The sequence below is a fragment of the Vigna umbellata genome, chromosome 2 (genome assembly GCF_029865625.1).
Source record: "Vigna umbellata cultivar VRB3 chromosome 2, Vumbellata_1.0, whole genome shotgun sequence".
NCBI classification, from domain to species: Eukaryota; Viridiplantae; Streptophyta; class Magnoliopsida; order Fabales; family Fabaceae; genus Vigna; species Vigna umbellata.
The window spans coordinates 16,217,365-16,238,428 of record NC_142166.1 but is presented as its reverse complement, the minus strand read 5'-3'; the positions used below and the strand labels follow the sequence as shown (position 1 = coordinate 16,238,428).

At 35.8% G+C, this 21,064-nt stretch overlaps 2 protein-coding genes across 2 annotated transcripts; one reads left to right on the top strand and one right to left on the bottom strand.

The window, feature by feature from the left end:
- Nucleotides 1-9,288: 9,288 nt before the first annotated feature.
- LOC124836781 (acetolactate synthase 3, chloroplastic-like) lies at nucleotides 9,289-11,549 on the top strand. The gene has a single exon (XM_047311983.2). The coding sequence runs from the start codon at nucleotides 9,304-9,306 to the stop codon at nucleotides 11,284-11,286; it is 1,983 nt and encodes a 660-aa protein (XP_047167939.2). The 5' UTR covers nucleotides 9,289-9,303; the 3' UTR covers nucleotides 11,287-11,549.
- Nucleotides 11,550-13,960: 2,411 nt separating this feature from the next.
- On the bottom strand, nucleotides 13,961-16,103 carry LOC124836779 (uncharacterized). Its single transcript, XM_088106404.1, has 3 exons — nucleotides 15,580-16,103; nucleotides 15,401-15,493; nucleotides 13,961-15,317 (listed from the first exon to the last, which is right to left on the bottom strand). Exons 1-3 carry the CDS (start codon nucleotides 15,625-15,627, stop codon nucleotides 14,382-14,384), a joined length of 1,077 nt encoding a protein of 358 aa, XP_087962530.1. The 5' UTR covers nucleotides 15,628-16,103; the 3' UTR covers nucleotides 13,961-14,381.
- Nucleotides 16,104-21,064: the final 4,961 nt, after the last annotated feature.

Below are 21,064 nucleotides of genomic sequence, written 5' to 3'. Positions count from 1 at the left end.
TGGTAATCGATTCCAATGTGAATGAAAAAATAATAAACTCATTGTTTGGTCGCATGCAGTGAAGATGCATTGAAAGATTGGTCATGCTTCGTGATTGCCAAAGTTATAGATTCCTTCGTGAGCAACTAAGGTAAGCCAATATGAAAATTCTCTCAAATTTGAACTTCACTTTGACCGGATGCATGAGCAATTAAAAATGCAGTTAAGGATTGGTTTTGTTGTGTGTGCAATATAACTCTTTGGTGTATAAGAACATTCGAGCTTTCATTGTGGTGCTCCCATTTTGTGGTTGTGTGGTTGTGCTTGCAGCTTTGGTGGAGAAGAAGGTCGTGCTCGTGCTATTTCCAGTGAGTGGTGGTTGAATGAGAATGTTGTTTCATGATGTAGGTTCCAGGGTTTCTCACACCCTCATGGTTGGCCAACTTGCGTGGATAGTTGTGTGAGGGAGTGGACGTTGAGGATGAAGATCATGGAAGAAGGTGCATCAATGGAGGTTAATTAATGAAGAAGATGAGTTGAAGAAGAAGAGTTTGTATCCGAATACAGGGAGAGGTGGATTCAGTTCCAGGGAGATGTGTCTTCGATTCCAGGGAGAGTGGATTCGGTTCCACTTGTGTGTGTAAAGTGATAAAGGCTATATTCGGTTTCAGTGAGTGGATTTGGTTCCATCTTTATGTGCAAAGTGTTGAAGGCTCCTATGTGGTTCCAGGGAGAGTGAATTCAGTTCCAACTCTATGTGCAAAGTCATGAAGCCTCATATTCGGTTCTAGGAAAGGAGATTCATTTCCAACTCCTTTGTAAAGTGAACACAACACCATATTCGGTTCTAGGAGATTGGATTCAGTTCCAACTCCTTTGAAAAGTAACCACATCACCATATTCGATTCCAGGAAAGGAGATTCGGTTCTAGCTCCTTTGTAAAGTGAACACAACACCATATTCGGTTCCAGACTAAGGGATTTGGTTCCAACTCCTTTGCAAATGGATGAAGACCTCGTGTTCGGTTACGAGGCTCGTTGTAACCGAATACAATGCTTGATATTGGATTTCAATGGCTTTGGTATTCGATTCTAGCCAATGAGGACCTGGTTTTCATGGCTTTCTCCCTTGTTTCTTTGTTTTTGTAGTTGAAAGAAGGTGTTCCCTAGTTGGAAGAAGAAGATATATATGTGTTCTCTTAGTCACTCTCAATATGGCTGCATGGTGGGCATGAGCAAGGCACAACTGTTGTGAACGTGGAGAACTTGGATTTGTGTTAGTTCTCAATGTAAGAGGATTACTCTTGGTCACTCTCAATGTAAGAGGATTACTCTTGCCTCCTTGTGTGGTGGTGGTTATTGTGGTTGTTTGCACCTTTGATACGATGTCGTTGATGCAATAAAATTAAAACTACTTTATAAGACAAATCCAGTATTGTCAAGTTAGTAATCAACAAACTAGATAGGGTTAAAGTAACCCTGAGTCGTTTCTCAACGAATACGGAATATCTTTTCACTATTTGATATTATGGAGACTCTAAAAGGTTAGTAAATGCAATGCAATGCATAAAAAAAAGTGAAAAGTTATGCTAATGAAATTAATATTTGAAGAATGTTTGAGTTTAATTGAAGAACAAATAAGAAACTTAAAAATAATTATAATAAAATAGGCTAATTCCATTGTTTTTCTAAGATATATTCATCATTGGTTATTACTATATTATTGTTCAATAGATTATTGTTCGGATTTCAAATTAATTAAAGTACATTATTAATTAACCTGAGGGCAATCTTACAATTGATAAAAGTAGATTCTTAATCAAAAACAAGACTTTTCTAGATTATTCACAATGAATTCAACCAATGTACATTCTCAATCGAATCCTACTATGTTTAATCATGTATATTCTTAAATCTCCTAACTAAATTAAAAGTTAATTAATCAAAGTAAATTCTCAATTAATTATAGTTGAAATTCTTACAACAAATTGAAGTACATTTTCAATTAGTAGCAAAAATTTGTTTAATCATATGAAAGTTCCTAAATTCAATCAAAGTAGATTCTTAATCAATAATCAAAAGAAACAAATACATTAATTCAACTTAACCTCACAATCCATAATGAAAATATAGTGGAATAGCCCTAGAAGCAAAAACACTCCATTAATGAAGTGAAATACATGATAAAATAAAATGAGAGAAGTGGTGGATGATTTCTTCCTAGTGGAAGAGTTTGAGTGAATGAATAAGTGCTTGATCTGCTTCCCCAAGGTCTCTTTATATAGGACTTCATTGTGCTTGGATTCTGAATGTTCTATTGATAAAATCTTTTTATCTCGTAATATAATATCTTCCAAATATTTAATATATCTTATCATAATATTTGGTTAATATTTTCAGTTAATGTTTTAAATTAATTATTTCAACAACTGAATTTTCTCTTTAAGCCCTTCTGAATTTTCCAAAATTGTAGATAAGCCCTAAAAATTTCACTATTTGCACTTTAGCCCCTTAGTTGACCAGACTTGACCAGCTATGACTAGGTTTGACCAGATCATATTGTCCAATGAGGGATTGCCACGTGGTAGTTCGCTTCCCACCCAAATTAGGGTTTTCAAATTGGCAGATTGAGGTTGTTTCGTTATGCATTGTTGGATTTGCTTTGAATATATTGAATATGTCTACGAACACATCAAGTAGTGTTATGGAATTGGTAACAGACAAAGATCGTCGTAGGGAGCAACTAATGTCTTACCTTATGCATACTAATCGGTGTCGAGACATTATTCAGTTGGGTCTACAGGCATTTATTATTCTTTGTCAAAGACTAAGAACAACTACATTAGTTAAGGACGCAATTCAGTCGAGAGTGGAGGAACAAGTAGCTCAATTTCTTCAAATAATTGGCAATAACTTTAAGCATCGAAGTGTCGCATTTTTCTTCTATCGATCTGGATCAACTGTTAGGAAACACTTTCATAATGTGTTGGATGCTATTTTAAGTTTGGAGTCAAAAATTTTAATTCAGGCCTCGGGTTCAGAGGTTAATCCATATGTGTCGAACAACAATCAATTTCACCCTTACTTTAAGGTAATGATTTTAATAATGAATATGTAATTTTATCCAACCACAAGAATGTTTTCCACCTTTTTCATGAGTTGTTATTTGAATGTAATAGGATTGTTTAGGGACCATAGATGGAACTCATGTAAGAATAAGGGTTTCAAAATCAGATGATCCCAGATTTCAAGGAAGAAAAGATTGGCCAATTCAAAATGTGTTTATCGCATGTGATTTCGATATGAAATTCACATACATTCTAGCTAGCTGGGAAGGGATAACATCTTATTCAAGAATCCTAAAATATGCTATACTTCTTAATGGAGAGAGGAAATGATTGCTCGACTTCTTAATGCCATGCTGTAAGAATGTCGTTTGGGAAATAGGGTTGATGGTAGTTGGACAACCCAGGCATACAATAATATTTTTGAAAATCTTCAATCCTTTGGGTACAATGCCATTACAAAGAACAATGTCCAAAATAGGCAAAAAGTTTTGAACGATAAGTGGTGTGAGGTGCATGACTTGTTTGCGTCACTCAGCAGATTTTCTTGGAATTGAACATCGAAAAGATTTGAGGCAGAGGACGAGGTTTGAGAGGACTTAATACAGGTAGTCGTGTTAGGATTTGAATTTTTTTTCTTTGACATGCGAAGCATTTATTAATTCTTGGTTTAGTTGAATATTGCATTTCAGGAAAAGCCTTCTATACTAAGAGGCAGGGTACTCCCATTAGACACTACGATCTAATGGTGGAGCTTTGGGCTGCTGATCGAGCTACTAGGAGTGGAGTCCGGACAGCTCGACAAGTACGACGACTTTGTTAGGAGGCTCGTATACAGGTTGATTTGAATGGGCAAATGGAATACACTCCTAAAGAACTTGTCTTTTAAGGATTCAATGACCCAACTCCCCCATCCCCTCCACTAATAGACGAGTACAGTCTAGGGGCAACTCATTTTGTGCCTTTCGTCCCTTCTAGAGGCATTTCATCCTCACATGGTTCAAAGAGGAAGGCACATGTGGTGGACATATTCGACTTACAATTTGATAAGTTGATGACCTAGGTCAATGACTTCATGGAGGTAATGGGATCCAACAATACTCATTTTGAGAAAATATCAAACATGGTCTAGCAACAAGTGATTGACATGGAAAAGTGAAATGAAATCTTGTGTTGCACTCCTACATTCTAATACATAGAAGGTGACATATGAGAAATGTTATATACGATGAACATTCAAGACAAAAAACTTATGGAATAGTGTTATGATTTCCTTTGTACAAATTCTAGATGTACAAAAAGGTTAATGGGATTGCTCCCACATCGTATATGAAATAAGTTGTGTAACATGATGGTGGATGGTAGTTGAGTCGATCTATGTGTGTAATAGTCTTAGGTTCATTTCTATCATAGTCTTAAGTTAATTTATATCATAGTCTTAGGTTCTTTCTATTTGTAACATTTGGTCTCATCCTTGTATTGTAATATCATATTATTGCTATCAATATAGAACAATGTTGCATTAATGCTTATGACATTTTCTCACTTCAATTGTTACTATTAATATTAAATTGTTATTTTAATTTACTTGTTTTGTTCAAGTTATTGCTTAATGGCATCATCATCGTCAAAAAGTACCCAAAAAAGTCCTAAGGGAAAAGAACTCGCACTCGAGACAAACGCTCCTACATATACGAGGCCATCTATTGAAGAAGTATTAGTTCAACATCGTTACTTAAGTTATAGCAATCATATGGAACACTATGCTACTAATTTCAATACAAGAAATATTATGGTTCCAAAAATTATGAATTTTAAATCATTTGCGACCTCTGGCCTATATTTTCATCATCACCTTGTCTTTCAAGGAGTATCAGATTTTCTAGATTTGAGTGACTCTTGTATTCGGATTTGATCAAAGTCTTCTATTCAAATCTAAGGATCTCAATAAATGAATATCTTTAAAGTGAGGTAAACAATAAAAGAATTAAATTGAAACCAGCTAAATTGGTTGAATGTTGCTCATCTCAAGTACGAGGATCAGAAATTGTCCTTTACAAATATACCAAATGACCTTCCCTATGACCGCAAGATGGCATTGGCTAATATGGTCAGACCATAAATACAGGGTCAACGTGTTAGAACAGTTAGTTGTTTAAACATTAATGATAGACTTCTGCATTATGTTATCGCGCATATGTTGACTCCACGACTTGGAAATTTCGCAAAATTGTTGCAGGTAGATATCTTTATGCTATGGGTGCTTAAAAATAATATATTCATCAATTGACCTTATCACATCATGCAACATATGCTGAAATGCAAGGCTGGTGACATATCTCTACCATATAGTGTCTTGATCACCAAAATCATGCAATACAATAGAGTACATCTTGACGCTGATGTCAACACTCAAATTGGGACCAAACAACATTTTTCTACTAATTCTTTGAAGAGATTGAATATTATTAATGTCAATGGTGTTTGACAGAACGACGTCGGTGATGATGAAGAGGAAGAACAAACACAACATTAAAGTCCTCAACATCACGACCTTGTACAACATAGTCCTTATACTTCAAATCCTCATAGTGCAAATAGGATAACATCATTATGGATTTTGTTACCTGTTTGCCACGATCTATGAAAGTTGATAGGCTAACGAAAAGTGTTCATTTTCTAGCAGTTAATCTAAGGATGCCTATAACCAAGTTGGCACAGTTGTACATCAAGGAGATAATAAGGTTACATAGAATGCCTTCTAGCATTGTGTTAGATAGATATCAAGGTTCACTTCTAGATTTTAGAAAACCCTGCAAGGTGTTTTGGGTAGCATGCTAAGGATGAGTTCAACTTATCATCCCTAGCAAATGAACAGTCAAAGAGGACGATTCAGTCACAAAAGGATATTTTGAGGACTTACGTGTTGGATCATCTAAGTGGATGGGATGAAGTTTTACCTTTGGTGGAATTCACCTACAATAACAAATACCATGCGATCATTGGTACGACACCGTACGAAACTTTGTATGGCTGAAGGTGCAAAACCCCTTTGTATTGGTATTAGGATGAAGAGGCAATGTTGGTGGAGCCAAAGTTGTTGAAGTAAACCACAAAGAAGTTAAAGAAGATCCAAGAGAGGATGAAGGCTTCTTAGGGTACACAAAAGTCTTATGCTGATTAGAGGAGAATACCTTTGGAGTTTACAGTTAGGGATCATGTCTTCTTGAGGCCCCAACCACTGGTGCGGGGAGGGCTATCCATTCAAGAAACCTTTCTCCTTAGTTCATTGACCCATATAAGATCTTGAAAATAATTGAACCAATGGCTTATGAGATCACCTTGCCTCCTTAGTTAGCAAACATTCATTTGATGTTTCTCAACTAAGGAAGTATGTGTCAGATCGTCCTCATGTGCTAAAGGTAGAGGATATGCAAGTTAGAGGATATCTCTTAGTGGAGATGCAACTTGTTGGTATAGAGGATTATCAAACAAAGCACCTTAGAGGAAAGCTCATCAGTCTAGTTAAGGTTGTTTGGGATAGGAGAACAAATGACTCTACTTGGGAGTTAGAGAAGGATATAAGGAATTCATACCCACATTTGTTCTTTGGTAAGTCAAGTATTCAAAGTTGATTTTTTTTTTGTTGGGGAGAGTGTAAAACTTGTTTCTTTTCTCACAACGGTAAAACAAAAACCCTTACAACCACTCTCCAAACTTATTCTCTATATTTTGGTTCAACAAACCCCCTGCCCCCACAGTTTAGTCTCATTTCATCTTTTTCATTTCTCCATGTCTAGGGTTTGAAGCAAAACTAGAACATGAGAGCTTTTCAACTTTACTCACCTCCGATCAACCCCACGATAAGTGTTTTTTGCTGATCTATTATCTTTTTCGTGAGTTACCTTGGGGTCAATAGCAAGCACCCTATTTCTCTCTTGCATGTGCCATTAGGGAGCTTTTTAAGAATCTTTTTTGTTTCTAGCTCCAAGGGCCCTTTTAGAGTACTCATTTGAGTTTCTTTGTGATACTAGAGGTACCTTGAGACTTGGGAATCTTAGAGCATTTTTACAAGGGTAGATTCTACCCGATATTCATAAGGTAAGGGAAGCAAGGGTTCATAAAAATTACATGTTAATTTTCTTCTTGTTTATGCAAATTGGTTGATTGTGTGATGAATTTCTAATGTGGGTTTTGAGATTATGATGTGTGATGGGTGTTTGGTTCATGAACTATCGATTACACTGTTGCATGTAACATTTATGTTGTGTTTTGCTACTGGAAATTTGTTATTGTAGATGTTTGAGTTGTGTTTTGCGATTATCGATGAGTTTAGAGGTTTCCACTTTGACAATTGGTCAAATTGGTTGAGTTAAGGAAACGTTTTAAATGGATTGGTGAAGCAAAAGAATATAGGGTGCCAAATTGAGCAATTGTGCAAGAATTGAAAAACTGATTTCACAAAGTCCACTGACAAAGTGTTAAGCACCAGTTAAAAATCCCAAAGTTAGAGAGAATTTTTGTGTCAGGGCGTTGAGTGCCAATTTGTACTGTTGAGTGTTGGGGTTTGCAAATGCTTTGGCGTTAAGCAACAGTAAGCTTCTATGAGCGGCAATAAGCTTCGTTGAGTGCTAGTTAATAATCCCAAAGTTAGAAAGCATTCTCATGATAGGGTGTTGAGTGTTGGGGTTTGCAAATGCTTTGGCGTTGAGCAACAGTAAGCTTTTATGAGCGGCAATAGGCTTCGTTGAGTGTTAGTTAATAATCCCAAAGTTAGAAAGCATTCTCATGATAGGGTGTTGAGAGCTAGTTTGTACTACTGAGCATTGAGCGACAACAGGACATTACTAAGCGCCAATTTGTATGTTTACTCTTCTCTTTTCTTTGGCTATTTGAGAATAATGGACCTTATTTATGTTTTATGATTTTGATTGTTTTTAATTGAGGTGGAAATGTTGTTGTGAGCATGTATGATGACAATGGTGTTAAGGAATTTCAAGAAAAAAATATGTGGTAGTAACTTAAGCGTATGCATTGACGTATGAGATTCAGTAAGGGAGTATCCTGATACTCTAATAGCCATTCGCAATCAAATATAATAGAATGAGTTATGTGGTGAGAGTTGCAGGAAGTCCTAGTTAATGTAATTGTTTATTCCAAGGCACAAAGAGGATTAACCTTGTGTAGGGTGGGGTGATAAACCTTTTGGCTATGGCTTTAAAGAGCATAGACATCACCACAAGTGTATGTCTCTAGTGAATTCCAATGTTAAGAGTTTCGAAAATATTTAATTATTTTAAAATAACACTTTTGAACACTAACTTATCCTTTTTTTGTTCTTCGTGTTTGTGTCTATATTATAATGATTATCTCTCGATATGAACAAATGACAAAGTAAATGGTGAAGAATAACCATGTTATGGAGTAACTTCTTTTGCTTCACATAATTTTTATAGAGATATTAATTTTTTAAGAACTCTTATTATCTATATTTTGATCATATATATCCCTTAGACTGGTAGTAATCAAAATTAAGATCTATTTCATCATTAATCAAACAATCCATAGTAAGAAAACTATTAGTAGAATAAGATCTTTTTTATTCATATAATGGTAAATACACCCCGTGTTTAGAAACAGACTAGCTTGACTCACTCAACAATCATGGAATCCGGATATATATTTTATTAATATAATTATCTTTTCTAAAAATAACTGTATTAATATCCTAATCTATCTTTAAAATATTTTATTCAATAATCTTATACTATAAAAATTAGATTTTACAAATTCCATTAGACATATATTCTTTAATAAGTTAATCCTTAATTATGGACTTTCCGCACTAAAATATATTAATTATTGATAGATGTATTATATAAAATTTGAAATTTGATACATGCCATTTGAATTTATTATGAAATTCATAAAGTATAGTTAAAATGATTTTAATTGTCTAGTTGTTTCCTGTCTCCTCAAGTGATTTATGTTTTAAGGTTTAAGTGGGTGGGGCCCTGCCAAAACACAACCATAAAAAAATTGCTGCTTCTATTATTTGCATAGTCTGTGTGGGTATCACACTTTCACATCACACTCCCATTCTATAGTCGACACCACTCACACTCAGTGTACTGTAGTGAAATTCTCATTTTACCCACAGAGAACTATCGGACTTATAGACAAAATGGAAGGGTAAAAGGGTAAAACAAAAGTTCTCTTCCCTCTCCATAAAATCATGACCATACACACAGAGCGTTCACATGTACCCTCAGTTAACAATGGCGGCCACCGCGTCCAGAACTCCATTTTCTGCTTGTTCCTCGTACTCGGCCTTCCCCAAACGCATTGTCAGATCCAACATCCCTCTCTCTCACCCAACCCTTACCAAACCCTCTCACGCTCACCCTCTTGCAATCTCATGCTCCCACCCCAAGCCTCCCGCAGCCACACCAACAGCTGTCGTCGTGTCGCCACCGGCCGCCGAGCCCTTCCTCTCGCGTTTCGCGCCATGTGAGCCGCGCAAGGGCGCGGACATCCTCGTGGAGGCGCTGGAGCGGCAGGACGTCACCACGGTCTTCGCGTACCCCGGCGGCGCGTCGATGGAAATCCACCAGGCGCTAACGCGTGCTCCGGCCATTCGCAACGTGCTCCCGCGCCACGAGCAGGGCGGCGTGTTCGCGGCCGAGGGCTACGCGCGGTCGTCTGGGAAACCCGGCGTGTGTATCGCCACCTCCGGCCCTGGCGCCACGAACCTGGTGAGCGGCCTAGCGGACGCGATGATGGACAGCGTACCGGTGGTGGCCATTACCGGGCAGGTCCCGCGGCGGATGATCGGCACTGACGCTTTCCAGGAAACCCCCATCGTGGAAGTTTCCAGATCCATCACCAAACACAACTACCTCATCCTCGACGTCGACGATATTCCGCGGGTCGTCAGCGAGGCCTTCTTCGTCGCCACTTCTGGCCGTCCCGGCCCAGTCCTGATTGACGTTCCCAAAGACGTTCAGCAGCAACTGGCAGTTCCTAACTGGGACCTTCCCGATAAGCTCCCCGGGTACGCCGCCAGGCTGCCCAAGCCCCCCAGCGATGCCCAGTTGGAACAGATTGTCAGACTCATACTGGAGGCCCAGAAGCCCGTTTTGTATGTAGGAGGTGGCTCTTTGAACTCCAGCGCCGAGCTGAAGCGATTTGTGGAACTCACCGGAATTCCTGTTGCCAGCACTTTAATGGGCCTTGGAACTTTCCCCATGGGCCACGAACATTCCCTTCAAATGTTGGGGATGCATGGTACTGTTTATGCCAACTACGCCGTTGATAAAAGTGATTTGTTGCTTGCCTTTGGGGTGAGGTTTGACGACCGTGTCACCGGGAAGCTGGAGGCATTTGCTAGTAGGGCTAAGATTGTTCACATTGATATTGATTCCGCTGAGATTGGGAAGAATAAGCAGCCACACGTATCGGTTTGTGGGGATTTGAAGTTGGCATTACAGGGTATTAATAGGATTTTGGAGGATATAGGGGTGAAGGGTAAGCTAGATCTTGGAGCTTGGAGAGCAGATATTAATGTGCAGAAAGAAAAGTTTCCTTTGAGTTATAAGAAGTTTGGTGATGGGATTTCTCCTCAGCACGCAATTGAGGTTCTTGATGAGTTAACAAATGGAGATGCTATTGTTAGCACTGGGGTAGGGCAGCATCAAATGTGGGCTGCACAATTCTACAAGTACAAGAGGCCTAGACAGTGGTTGACTTCAGGGGGTCTTGGAGCTATGGGTTTTGGATTGCCTGCGGCTATTGGTGCTGCTGTAGCGAACCCTGGTGCTTTGGTTGTCGACATTGATGGAGATGGGAGTTTCATAATGAATATTCAGGAGTTGGCGACTATAAGAGTGGAGAATCTCCCTGTTAAGATATTGTTGTTGAATAATCAGCACTTGGGTATGGTGGTTCAGTGGGAGGATCGGTTTTACAAGGCCAACAGAGCACACACGTATCTGGGAGATCCCTCGAGGGAGAATGAGATATTCCCGAACATGCTAAAGTTTGCAGATGCTTGTGGGATACCCGGGGAGCGTGTGACGAAGAAGGAAGAGCTTAGACGGGCAATTCAGAAAATGCTGGACACCCCTGGCCCCTATCTTCTTGAGGTCATAGTGCCTCATCAGGAACACGTGCTGCCGATGATTCCCAGTAATGGATCCTTCAAGGATGTGATTACTGAGGGTGATGGCAGAACAAGGTACTGACTGTCAACACCAAATATTCCCTGATGCTTGGTTTTTTCAATGTATAAAATATAGTGCTTTTCTAGTTGCAGGGTTTGGCCTATAGTGAGCAATGGGCACGTAGTTTGTACTAGTTTTTTGTAGCAAGATTATGTATTTCCCCTTTTATTTAACTTGTCATATGCAGTGGCGTCTATCCCCTGTTTTATGTTTTATGTACTGTAGCGTTGAGTTTTGTTGTAGTAATGAGACTGAATATGCAAGACATACTATTTCTGTCACAAGTATAAGCAGAATCTATTGAAATCAGGATTCAATGAAAATGAAATGAAGACATCATGCCATATGCACATTCCTCTTTTAACTAGTGGAAATGGCAAAGTTGGACTATTTATAGGAAATGGGTTCTCTGCGTAAAAATGAAAAATCACTTTTTTCCTTAAAATCATTTTCTTACAAATAGGTAAAATGTGGATGTTTATTGGATTGGAGAAAGATTGCAAGAAATGTCAAGTTCATAGTTCAATATATCTAATAATAAATGCATTTCATTTCAGTAAACCATAAAAGAATATTGTCCTATTTAAGTCTTTAGTTATCGTGAAGCCCATATATACCTACATTTACTTTGTTTTCTTCAAAATAGGAATGGCCAAATAGCTTGAGATTTAAAGGGAGATTGTGAGCATTCTCAACAACTCTTAAGGTGGATGTGGGGACATTATTATAACTAAGTGAAGTAATAAGATTTAAGTAACTTGCTATTTATTGTTCGGTCTTTGAGTTGAATTGTTCAAATAACTAGTTTTTATGTTATTTATTGACATTAATTTGTTAAAAGAATATAATGTTATTCTTTAAAATCGATATTTAAAATTAATCACATTGTTCCGCATACAATCATTAGTGTTTGAAGAGAATAATGATTACAAAATTCATGGTTATCCTTCTTCTCCTAATACAAAAGTAAAAGCCTTTTCTTTTTAATTTTCAACATTTATTTTTTTATTAAAAATTTGTTAATTAATTAAAAGATATGTCAATATACTAGAAGATTATAATTTTCATAGAAAAAGTTCAAAAATTTACGAATAGGGTAATTTCTAGGAATCTTCGTACAATCAGGGCCAGGTAGAATAACTATAGTCTCTGCACAAAAGGCATGTGGTAAATTTTTGTAGGAAAATGATACTTGAACAACCATTTTTGACAACATTTAGATACGCGCACACGTGTCAAAATCTGAGTGGTCCAGTTGGAAAAATTAAATGAAAATGGACCACTCAGATTTTGACACGTGTGCGCGTGTCTAAATGTTGTCAAAAATGGTTGTTCAAGTGTCATTTTCCATTTTTGTATGAAGCTAATTCTTGTTTTCTTGCCAAGTTATGCTGAAACCTATCATTTTCTTAAAAAAAATTATCCAAATAAACTCTAAAGTAACCTATCATGTTGAAACCATTACTATTCTCCCATTTAGATCATCTACTAGGAACTGCATTATTTGTGCACCATAATAAACTTTCAATCTTGACAAGACAAAAAGATGCATTATCTTTATTCATTTGTGGCCACTTTTTCTCTAGAGCATTTGGAACCTAACATGACAAAAAATAATTCTTTGACCTAAAAAATACATTTATCATTCAGTACTATTTTACCTTTTGAATATTTTGAAGAATGCTATGATTGCTGTTAGGGACGATTTTTTCATCATGAACTAAAAAATTATTCAGATACAGTAGTGTTTCAGGTTAAATTTTGGTTCTCCAATAATTGAATTTTGAATTGTAAGAGAAAGGAAACTGATTGAAAAACACATTAGAATTCAGTGATCGGATAACTGAAATTTTGAACTGGATTTTTAACTTCTTTTATCTTTTTCATTTAAAAAAGAAGAGAGTTTTGGAAAAAGATCATTTACAAAAAAATAGTAAAGTTTAAAATTTGGCTCTTCTAGTACTAAATTGTGATCTAAAAAAATTGTGCAATCTGCATAAATATTTGGAATGTTATTTGAGTCATTTGGGTTTGGGTCCATGTGTGTATTTGGGTGAAAAATGGCTTTTGTTGAAAGAAAAGTCGTCCATCAAGCATTTTCGAGTCTATGATGCTACAGTCTATCTCCACCTACCAGATCCTCAAAAACCAAGTTGCATGTAATGGCAAATATAACTACGTTAGCTGATAAAACTAACACTTATAATTGCTTTTAAGGTTAAAGAAAGTCAGAAACAAAGAAGCACTTTGAGCATGAAATGAAGGTAGCAAATTAGATAGCGAATCTATTGCATTTCTTTTTGAACATTTTCTTGAACTGATCCAGACAATTATGTTTCTGAATCACTGACTTGGTTTTAAGAAACTTATGCTTTTGTACTCTACACATAGAACAAAGCAAAGAAGGACAAAACGAACCTTTTGAGTTTTTGACTTTTGCACTGCAGACAACTTGTTAACGTGACTGGACATGCTTCACTCAGACAACTAAAATATGCACGGGTGTCTATTTCTATTTTTGTGTCTTGCAAGATAAAATATAAATGATCAGGGTTTCCAAGCTTCAAGTTTTTGGAGCCAAAAGGTTTGAAGACTAAGCATAGCAGAACTTGATAAAAGAGTTTTGAAACCAACACATGCATTTGTAATTTGTTACTCTCCCAGAATCGAAGTCAGAAGCTAAAGTAGGATAAAGTTCTTCGGAATGGGTTTGGCAGAAATAACATACCAAACTAAGATAATTAATTATATAGCTTTTTTTAAGTTACAAACAGACCAAAAGATTAGGAATGCTTAATCCTTCCTACCAGTAATAAGTGGTCTTATACATATGCCTATTTTCATTTATTCAATCTACAAAAGTACTCCCGGAAAATTCATGACTTTTGAGAGTCAATGATACCCAATTTTGCTGAGACAAAACTAATGCAGTTTATTAAATGGTTCCTTCAATCAGAATTGGAGGTTCACCTTAGTTTTTCTGCATAAAGATTGATATAAATTACTTAAGGTGAAGTTCCAATTCTGATAGGAGAAAAAACACTAAGAATCTGCATGGAAGTTTTGTCCATTTTCTAGTTGCTCTAAAATCGTAAGAAAGTACTCGTTCTTATCACTCACTCAACTACCTGAGATGAAGCAGCTGAGTTCTCAAATGATTTCTTTCTCACTATGAGGCAAGTGATTCTTGAAGGGTTGGAATGAGTGTTGTCAAGACAACAGATGACAAAGTCTGGTCGGTGAAGTGCAAGAAGATGCAGCCTATCCTTTCCCACTACCACAGCAGATGCATCAAGAAGAACATGCCAGTTGTTCCTATGAGCCTCAGAAATCCAATGCATTGTTCCATTTGCATCAACTGGGTAAGAGAATAAGCCTTTTGAGCTGATCTTACACCTCCTCCTAAAGTTTTGACTCAGCTGAGACCCGCTGATCCTCAAATCCAGCCAAGTCTTGGGTGCTGAGATCACCTTGGACTCCTTAAAAGAAGCAAATTCCCTGATATAGTCTTCTTCCTGGTCAAGAATTGTCATGTAGTAGTTTCCCTTAACAAAAGGGTAACTTTCTCCCACCAGCATCATAGCATCCTTGTAGCTTGGAGTGAAGAGAACAAGGTACTCTTCATCAGGCAACCCATAATGCTTCAGAATCTTATTACGAGCTTGGATTTCTGGGATAGAGATGAAACTTCCAGGAAATGAGGATTTCTTGTTGAGAATATCAAGTAATCTTGATGGCTCCAACTGGATCTTGGCCCTATCCATTTCAGGAAGATTACTGCCAAACAAATATGTAGAAGACTCTCTTGGTGACTTGCCCCTATCATCCATCATGGGTTCTGATGGCTCCTCATAGATGATAAAGCTAGACAAGTCTATCCCATTTCCATCTCCTTCCATGACGCCTGAATATTCTGGATACTTTGCTAGCACATATTGTTCAACATATTCCATTTCTTTTGGTGTGATTGGACCTGACCATCTAATGTCAAGATCAGGGATAGTTGATATGGCTTCAGCTATGATGTGAGCAGGAATCAACGTTTGCCGTTTCTGCAATTCAGACAATTTTTCAGCTTCAAATCAAGATGCAGCATACAAAAAGAAAGTAGAAAAAGTAGGAATATGATAGTTACCTTTACAACCATGCTGTTTGATTTGCAGCTCTCAGTTATTAATCTGTGTGTTGGACCTTTCTCTTCATTTTCTACTATCTCTTGATATTGAACCTGAATTAGGGAGTGGATTCAGAATAGTTTTACAATACAACTATCATAAACTATACAAACATAGCTTTGAGTTGTGACCACTTTACCTCAGACCCTCCTTCTGAAATTTCATGCTGCTGCCGGTTAGTTCCCATATCAATTGTCTTCACCACTTATAGAAACATAAGATAATTGAGAAAATCTTATGTAGATGGTGAAAAACAACAACAAAAGGGAAAGAAGAGAAGCTAATTTGTGTAGCAGTCCTTCAGAAAGATCCTCCAACAAAAGTTTGTTCTAAGAGATTGAAGATATATATAGTTTGATTAAGATGGGGGCATGTTTGAAAAGAAGCATTTGGCCTAGCCAAACTCACAAAGATGACATTTCTTGTTGAAGCTGAAATTTCTTAAGACAAAGAAATTAACAAGACAAATAAAGTCAGATGATTACACAGAGAAAGACAATAGCAACGCTTTAAAATAGAAGGCGATGATGAAAGGGGTGACATGTCCCTCTTGCCTTAACCATGGTTTGTTTGTGCAATATTCTCCAAAATTATTCCCTAGTATACCCAGAATTATTGGTCTCAAAATTCAAACTGAACCTTAATTAAAATCTGAGCCTAGGGTTTGATTGTTAAACTCAAGTAATTGAGGTGGAGAAGATTTTTGAGGTGTTGCTTTCCATTGCCAACAGCATCACCATATTTTTTAATTGTTAAATAAACGTCACTCTTGAGTTTTATATTCTTAATGGAAAATGATCATTGGAGAACCTTGATGCAATGTCAACAGAGCCGTGGCATCTTTTTCTTTTTAATATCTTAGCATACTTTACAGATGGAATATTTCAAATTCTTGAAAAAGGCTTTTTAACAGTTTTAACAGCTGCATTTAAAGACATTACTTAAACCTGAACAAAATTGACTGTCACTGAATTTTGCTCAGGTAAAACCTAGATACATTATGAAATCACTTCAAAAGAGAACTGATTCATTTTTAACAGATAAACTTCAGCAAATTTATTTAGAAAAATGAAATTCTTGGAGTAACTAGTAAGTAAAATACTAGAATGAGATTTAATGCATATAAGAAAGAGCAATAAAACGAAATTTTGGCAATAAGAAGCTCCATGATATAATACATGTAACCAGAACTATTTAATGTAATAAATGGGGGAAAGCTTCATTGAAAATATAATTGAATTCCCCATATGTCACGCTACAACTTGCGATACCATTGATAAGGACGAAAATATTAAGTTAATGTTAGGATCATATGAGGATTTGACCTTTATTTATATCCCTAATGTAGAAAAACCAATTAGTCTTTCAAAAATAATTAAACAAACACATCTACCAATATAATTATACGAATCAAACTTTATTTATAGGGAGGAAGAGGGCATTATACCGTTAAGAGATTCCTTCAAAAGAATATTAGATATGGACAAGGACAAGGGGGACACAATAAAGTGTTTAATATAATAATATTATGATTAAACGAACATTAACAAAAAAAAAAGGAGGATAGGTAATATGTAATGGAATGCCGTAGGGCATGTTTGCATAGGAAATTACTTGGATGCTTCAATGGTAAATTATCCAATATATGTGGAAATTGGTAGGGTTAACTTTATATAAGTCTATTAGTATATAGGTAAATAAGATTGATTTTTAAAAAAAAGATATTTTATGACGTACAAAAATGATATATTATGACGGGGACATAGTTCTGGGCGTAATAGTAAGTCTGTGCATTTTATGACGTAGCAAAAATTTACGTATTATGATGTAGTTTCTGAAATCAGTCATAATAGGACGAAATATATTATAAAGTAGATTTGTTGATATGTGCTTTTCAGAAATCAACGTATTATGACGTACACGGTTTAGTACGTCATAATATATGTTTTTTTTTTAAATTGATTATTGCAATTGACATCCAATGAAATTATAATCATATTCTTATATTATCATCTCATCCAATCAATTTATGATCAATATAGCTTCAAATGAACAAATTCAATGGAACTAACAAAATAGAATTCATTTCAAACATTAAATTGTCTAATAATATTTAATACATCATTTATACATGAAACTATATTATTAAATCCAAATATTACATTAATGTACATACACTATTGAATTGTAGCCAAGTTTCTACTAACACTTAAAATAAAAGAAGATCAGTTCCTTCTAATGTCTTCAATGTCTCAGCTTCCATGCGAGATGAATCATTAAAGATCTACAAATAAATTAATAGAGTTAAACAATATTGTAATGAATAGTTAGATAAGTATTTAGTTAGTTTTTTAATACCTTATTCCATGATTCAGTAATGTTTGCACAAATAATGGTATGCATGTGTTTCATTACATAATACTCACACTCATAGCTGTCCAACTAACGTCGACACTGCAAATTAAATACAAATAATCAAGACTCATTCAAACCAATGACACAAAATATCATATTACACTCTAGCTAGCCTTTGCACCATGTAGCTTTGATCAATTTTGCTAAACCAAATTTCACAAAACCAACAACACAATCAATTCCTCAAAAAAATAGCAATGACAAAACAAATGTCAACTTCTCTTACATTAGGTGTGATTATTTGCATCTTCTTCCTAGAAATAGATGGAACACCCTACAACCTTGAATGAGCTTCCAAAGACCTATACAAAAGGTAGACATCCATTACATCATAATAATAATATAGGAAGGAATCAAAATAGAAAGGAAAACTTACGCCTCTAGTATATTTTTCATGGACAATGTGTTAGCTTTCTTATGCAAGGAACATAAGAGAACTACAAGAGAACGATTAGGAACAATAACTAGCAATTGTCAATGACCCCTACAAATTAGAATAATATTAATTAAAAGAAACTTTTAAACTAGTCATGAAGAATTCAAATAATATGTACTTACTTATGCATATAAGGTGCTAAATAGACCTCTTTACTAGCTTTTTCAAACATTTCTATCAAGTACTTTTTTTGCAACTCTTCTGATTTATTTCCTACACTTTTAATTACAATAGGATCAAGAAATCCATAGATAGTAACATTCCTTCTCTCAATGCAAAAGGTGATGCAAATACCTTCAATATGAACAAATAATGTTAAAATAAATACACGAATGCAATATGATAGTATTTTCATGGTTTGTGAAGGTTTACTTACAAATTCCAAAGTTGTAGAACTATTGTAGAGAGGAGATCATTTCCAATGACAATTTCACAAATATCTCTATGACATACAAATAAAGTGGTGGTAGCAGTCTTGCATGTGAGTTCAAGAGACATATCTATCTCAATAGTTTTATTCCCCATTGTGACTACCGCTGCACCAAGTTGTTAGAGAGGAGATAATTGTGGTTGTGGAGGTGTAACAATGTTTGTCTTCTTAGAAACGTCCTACATTTGACCACAAAATAAGTCTAATATTATATGCATCCATTTTGGCTTCAATATCATCTTTATTCAACTTCAATATCAATCTCATTTTGGCTTCAGCAGCTCGACCGATCGACTTCTTCTACATCTTGGCCTTTCTCAGTCATAACCTATCAACTCTTTAGTCTTGACAGCTCAACCACTTGGTGTCATCCGCATCATAGCCTCATTTGGCTTTTTCTCAACCTCATTCAGCTTCAACATATTGGTCGTTCGACCTCTCCCACACGATCTCGATCAACTACAATACCACAACCTCATTTGGCTTTAATATCAACCTCATTAGGCTTTAATATCAACCTCATATATGGCTCAACCTCTCAGTCCCATATCATTTGTCAACTACATTCTTGAAATCTCAGCCTTACCCTATTGACTTCACCTTCTCGAACTACTGAAGCGATCAACAAATGAACCCCTACCAATCTAATGTCGAGACGGTCAAGGAAGAGTTTTCCAAAGAACCCCTCTCATTCATTTTAGGTCTAGCTTTTAGAATTTGAATACACCCTTAGCCTATAAATAGAGGTGTCTCTCACTCTTGTAATTATCTTTGAATTTAAGTTATGTTGTCACTTTTGTGTCATAATACTTATCTTAGGTCACCAAAGGCTAGAACATCTCATTTGGTCTCCTCTAGCCTCCTTCCTCTAAAGTTGGCCTAACCTCTATAAGAGCATCATCACACACCACCCCATCACCATCCATACACCAAGGTTGTGAGCCTTTTTCCCCTAATCCCACCAAATTCTGCACCATTTCACCATTTTCACCATCAACATGGCTTCTCTTGGAGCTTTGGCAACCTAGCCAAGAGGGTTGCTATCAGTATATGATTTGTATAGAAAAAGAAAAGGTTTCATTAAAGCTAAAGGTATAATCTGATATGCATATTTTTGTGTCGGACTTATGCAGACTAGTTGGGAAGTAACACTCTCACTAAGCAAGCCTTGAAAATAATATCGTAGAGAGCATCAAGACCTTTCACTCGGTGAGCAAGTCATAGCTAGTTGGGCGAGCTTGATTAAATCAACTCCTAAGGCTTGAGTCGTTAAGCGAGCTTGATTAAATAAACTCTCGCGGCCTCATTCATTGGGTGATTGAAAAGGTCACTTAGTAAGAGTTAAAACTGAATTTGGGAGAGAGTCAGAGGAGGTTTGGTCTCTTGGTGAGTCTACTATCACTATATGCATTTATCTGTATTTTCTTCCAAGGCTTGACTCACTGGGTGGGCCATTTAGTCATTAAACGAGTGTCTTTCCATAGGTAGCTTTCTCGCTAAACGAGTTTGTTTGAAGTGTTGTTTAAAATTTGAAAAATTTGTTGAAGAATTATTATTTTATGGAAGTGTAATGGTTTTAAGATAATGAAAGTAGGTTATTAGAATAAATTAATTTGTATAGTGATTTGTGTGTGTTAATGTGATGTTTCTAAGGAAGAATGTCATATTGGTTTATATAATGTTATGCATTGAGTAGAGAATACATTGTGAAGTTATCCTAACTCATATAGAGGATGAAGTTTAAGGAATGAGAGTTGAATGAGGTTTCTATAGCATAATCTAGGACAAGGAACTCCTTTTCTTATTAGGCTATAAATGAATTTATCTTATCATGAAAGAATAAGACTGGATAAATTTAGACCGATCATGACATTTTATTTCATGATCTCATGGCACGTACATGACTTCCTATGTCTTATTTAATGCACAGATCTAAAATTGAGTCTAGATTATTATGTTGATGAATCTTTTAACATGTATTGTTTGTTAATAAGTATGTGTGAATTGTAAATGTTAAAAAATTATAATTAGCTTATTCCGATTGGTTATTACATTTTTTTTTTTTTGCTATTATCACTATTGACAAAAATATACGAAGCTACAAGTAATAATGATATTAGATAGTAAGTGTTGAATTGATGTGAAAGCCAAGATATAATATATATATATATATATATATATATATATATATATATATATATATATATATATATATATATATATATATATATATATATATATATATATATATATATATATATAAATGCAGGTCTCTTTTTTTATTAACATATGACTAACTTTTTACGACTACTTCAGGTTGTAATTACACTTTATGTGTATGTA